The sequence below is a fragment of the Gossypium raimondii genome, chromosome 11 (genome assembly GCF_025698545.1).
Source record: "Gossypium raimondii isolate GPD5lz chromosome 11, ASM2569854v1, whole genome shotgun sequence".
NCBI classification, from domain to species: Eukaryota; Viridiplantae; Streptophyta; class Magnoliopsida; order Malvales; family Malvaceae; genus Gossypium; species Gossypium raimondii.
Genome location: NC_068575.1, coordinates 5,405,152 through 5,409,832, shown reverse-complemented (window position 1 = coordinate 5,409,832; position 4,681 = coordinate 5,405,152). Strand labels below are relative to the sequence as shown.

Below are 4,681 nucleotides of genomic sequence, written 5' to 3'. Positions count from 1 at the left end.
CCAAGTTTATTTAACAGTTAGAGTTGAATAGAAAAGAAGAAAGTTGTTTGGATTTTGATTTGTAGATTCGTGACATTTAAAGTTGTTCCATAAAAAAAAAAGTGAACTATAGCAAAGAAAGGGAAAGTGAACTTTGGATTGGTGTAGGCAGTATGAATAGATAATGCCATAACAATTATCTTAACGGCTTAGTGACTTAAATGAAAATTTTCAAATAATTTAATGATCATTTTGTAATTTTTAAAATAAACCAAAATTAAATTTATTAATAGTTTAATAACATTTAATACCGTTTACTGAATTAAAAGACACACAAACACAAAATTAGGTGCCATTAAACAAAGAGTTTAAATTATATTAAGATGATATCAAAAAATCAAATTTTAAGCATCCAATCCAATAAATGTGTGCCACTTCATACGTTTAAAATAATTTCTAATTAATGTCATATACTTTTTACTATTGGATAATTTTTCTTAATAATATTTTAATCTAATTAATATTGATTAATTAAATAAAATTAATGTCAAAAATTAAATAAAATTAACAAATAATAATAGTAATGTAAGATTTATGGGTTTTTTCACTAAATTTATAATTTATGGTATGGTATTAGAATTTAGAAATTTAAAATTAATTATTCGGATTAAACTCCTAAACAAAATGGAAAGTTAACTTATTTCTTTTCTTGTCATGAGTAAGATTGAATTAATTTCACTTAAGCTTTATATAATTAAAATTTCATCGTTACAACCTTTTGAAATTAAAATACGGAAATGAGAGAATAATGTGGTACATATAACTTCGCATCGGAGTAATAATAATAATAATAATAACAATAACAGGAAACAAGACAAGATTTCAGAGTGAGTAATTCACCTTTTAATTTATCGGTAATTTATGAATATCGAATTTTATGACTATCGATCAAGAAGAATCGACATTTTTTGCAAAATCAAGAGATTTCTTTCCTTCATGGGCATTTCCGAAAAAGTTTTTCATGTAATCAGCAAACATAAATTCTCTATAATGAGCAATTCCGTCTTTTTCTACAAGGTGAGGTAATGGTGCAATCTTTTCGGTTAATTTTGGAATCGTAAAGATTGGTATTGACACCCTTGATGTTGTGTTTGTAGTACGAACTCTATGCTCTGCACTTTTATACCTTTTATTGCTTAATACCTGCATATAAAACAAATTAGTTAAATTATGGTTAAGTTTAGAACTTGGAAGAGTTTTAAATTGAATTCGGATAAGAGATAATATCCAATAGATTTGGATCTTAGTTCACTTACTTCATGTAATCACCTTTGAAAGATAATATTTAGAAATTTGAATCACAATCATAATTGTAAAAATCAAAACGATCATACCAATCAATTAAACTAAAAACGAGGTCATTAGATTCCTTTATTTTAAAAGGATCCAAAATTATCCTTAACCTTAGCTCAATTAGTTCAAGCATTCTATCAAAATTGAGGCTTGTTTTATAAAAGAAGAAGAAGAAGAAGAAAACACATAATTGAACGCTTGATATGTACCTGTAACATATCTCCAACATTGATGACCAAGGCACCGGGAGTAGGAGGGATCTCTACCCATTCTCCCTTCTTTCCAAATCTCATATCTTCTTCGATTTTCACATACAAACTACCAATTCCGTCTTGTAATAAAACTGTAATAGTACCCATATCAGAATGACGCCCTACTCCTACCGTAAGATCCGGATTAGAACATGTTGGATAAAAATTCATATTAACCATCTTCTTATCAATGAGTGCATCAATTTTTGGATCTACCAATTTCATCCCAAGATTTACCATCAAAACTTCAAGCAATTTTCTCACCATCTTGATTGATGTCCTCAAGTACTCAAGTGCAACATCCCTAGAAAACAAAAACAATGTAAGTAATTCTCAATCCTATTAAGGGTCAGTTCTTCATTGATTTTGAAAAGTGCTTTTGAACAGTGTAGTAGAAAAGTACTTTTGAGAATTGCTTTTGAAAAATTTGAGTGTTTGGTATTGCTTTCAAAAAGTGTTTTTGAGAAATAAAATGTCCATTTTAGACATGATATTATAAAGTAACAAATATGTATTTAAATAATATTCAAATTAGTTAATATTAGGTTTTTTTAGTAAAAATATAAAAAATAATTTATTATAACTTATTGTTAATATTATAATATTTAATTTTAATTTTAAATATTTCTAAGTAATTAATATTAATTACTTATTAAATTTAATTAGAATATATAAACTATATTTAAATATTTAAATATAATAATTAAATATTTGTAATTAGATATTGACACAATTGTATTATTTTAAAATTATTTTTATTTTAATTAATGTTTTAACTCATTTGTATTATTTTATTTTAAAATGTATTTGAATATATAACTCATATTAGATATTAACATAACATAGAAAACATAAACCTAATAAATTAAAATATTACATATATTTGGATTAAAGTTTTAAAAAGGGATAATATTTATATACCAAATATAAATACTAAAAATTTTGGAAGAAGACAAAGGTTTAAAATGTAAATAGAAGCTAAAAGCACTTTTGGTTGAAGAAAAAGTTAAAATTTTCAACTTCTTCATCTGCCAAAAAGTATTTTTTTTTTAAGTTGAAAATTTTACTAAAATGATGTCTGTTCTTTAATGATTTTAAGGGAAAAACACGTTTTATTCCAAAAGTCTATCTGAGAAGCATTAAAGAACGGGGCCAATGTTTTGATAGTATTCAATAGTGACAACGGCTCAAAATCATTTAAAAAAATTATGACTAATTTGTAATAATTTATTTTTTTAAAAAATTGAATCGAACATTAATAATAATTGAATCAACCTGAACCGATTTTTACATGTTCAAATCGATTCATTTCATTGAATTTTAAAATTTAAATTTGGGTTAATTACACTTAAGGTCATTAAATTATAATAAGTTTACATTTTAGCCATTTGATTTTAGAAAGTTACAAAATGATCATTAAACTATTTAAATATTTTCATTTAAATCATTGAGTTGTTAAAATTATTGTTGCATGACCTTCTTTGTTCGTACCACCTACACCAATCGAAGGCTCTCATTCCTCTTCTCTTATGCAATTTAATTTTTTTTATGAAACAATTTTGAACACCACAAATTTATAAACTAAAATTTAAACAACTTTCTTCTCTGAATAGTCTCTTGGAACTCATCAGCTAAACTTTTTTTGAAAATAAAAACTTAATAACTCAATGTCTTAAATAAAAACTTTTGAATAATTCGTGGTTTAAATGAAACCTTTTAAATAATTCAATAACTACTTTGTAATTTTTTGAAGTTTAGTGACCAATAAGTAAATTTGCTAATAGTTTAATGACCTCAAGTGTTTAATGGGTAAACTACACCCATGGTCACAAAACTATTAGTAAGTTTAAGTTTTGGTCACTCAACTTCAAAATGTTACAAAATGGTTACTAAACTATTCAAAAAATTTTGTTAAAGTCACTTAAAATTCTACTATCAAGCTCTAAGCGACAATTTGTTGATCGGGACCATCAACAGGTAGAAAAATATGTTTTAAATTCAAGTCGATCTGATAATTAATATCGGAAATAAAAGAAAAAAACTATTTATAGTTTATATTTTGGCTTGTAGTCACAATATTCAAAGTTATTAAATGAAAAAAAAATTAATTGTTAAAAAGAAGAAAAATGAAAACTTTTGATTAGTGCACATGATGTGATAAAAAAAACCATTTAATAACGACTTTTAACTTCTCAGTTACTTAAATAAAAACTTTTAAATAATATAATCCCCGTTTATAACTTTTAAAAATCAATTCATCAAAAATTATTTGCACTAATTAAAAATTCATTTTTCGTCGCACCTTATCTCAATAGGCCAATGTTGAAGAGCTTCTGCATCATTGACGTACTGCAAACTGATGTAATCTTTCCACTCCAAAGCTGCCTCTTTCTCAGGCACGAAGCTCGTTCCGTACTTCACCAGCGGCGTCGGACTAACTTCCGACCGATAAACGGCCTTCTGTTCCGGCGGCAGGCCGAAGAACTTATTCGCAGTGTCTTTCAGCGATTCCAGCAGATCAACCGGGACGCCATGGTTGATTACTTGGAAGAAGCCCAGAGTCTCGGCAGCTCTAACGATTTCGACGGCGACTTCATCGTGTTCAGGTCCGTCTAGTCTCGACAGATCGATCGGAGGTTGCTCGTGTTTTCGCGCGCTTTCCTTGTCGATCCGCTCTCTCGGCGGTTGCATGTAAGCCGCCGGCACCGTCGTTAAGCCGGAATCCACCATTCCTTTGACGCCGTTTCCGTCGCGGACGACGAAGTTGTAGAGTGAGGTGCCGTCGTCGAAGCTTGGACCCATTGTTGAAGGTTTATATAATTTAAATGATCTAAAAACTAAGATTTGAATGAATATATGAGCAGTAAGGTCACCCTATAAATAGAGGAGAAATGGCCGAAATTTTCTACTTCCCCTATGGATTGATAATAATTAACAATTGGTTTAATATCTTATTAGTCCCTGTATTTATATAGAATTTGAGATTTAATCATTACACTTTAAAAGTTAAAATACAATCCCTTCTTCAATTTGTCAAAACATTCTTTTTATTTCACGTCAATCGTATCCCATGCCATAGTTTAATCAAAATTCAAAGT

The 4,681-nt window shown here is 27.9% G+C and overlaps 1 protein-coding gene across 1 annotated transcript; it reads right to left on the bottom strand.

The window, feature by feature from the left end:
- Window positions 1-703: 703 nt before the first annotated feature.
- LOC105761379 (scopoletin 8-hydroxylase) lies at window positions 704-4,434 on the bottom strand. Its single transcript, XM_012579172.2, has 3 exons — window positions 3,886-4,434; window positions 1,542-1,887; window positions 704-1,182 (listed from the first exon to the last, which is right to left on the bottom strand). The coding sequence occupies exons 1-3, from the start codon at window positions 4,383-4,385 to the stop codon at window positions 928-930; spliced, it is 1,101 nt and encodes a 366-aa protein (XP_012434626.1). The 5' UTR covers window positions 4,386-4,434; the 3' UTR covers window positions 704-927.
- Between the last annotated feature and the right edge of the window lie 247 nt (window positions 4,435-4,681).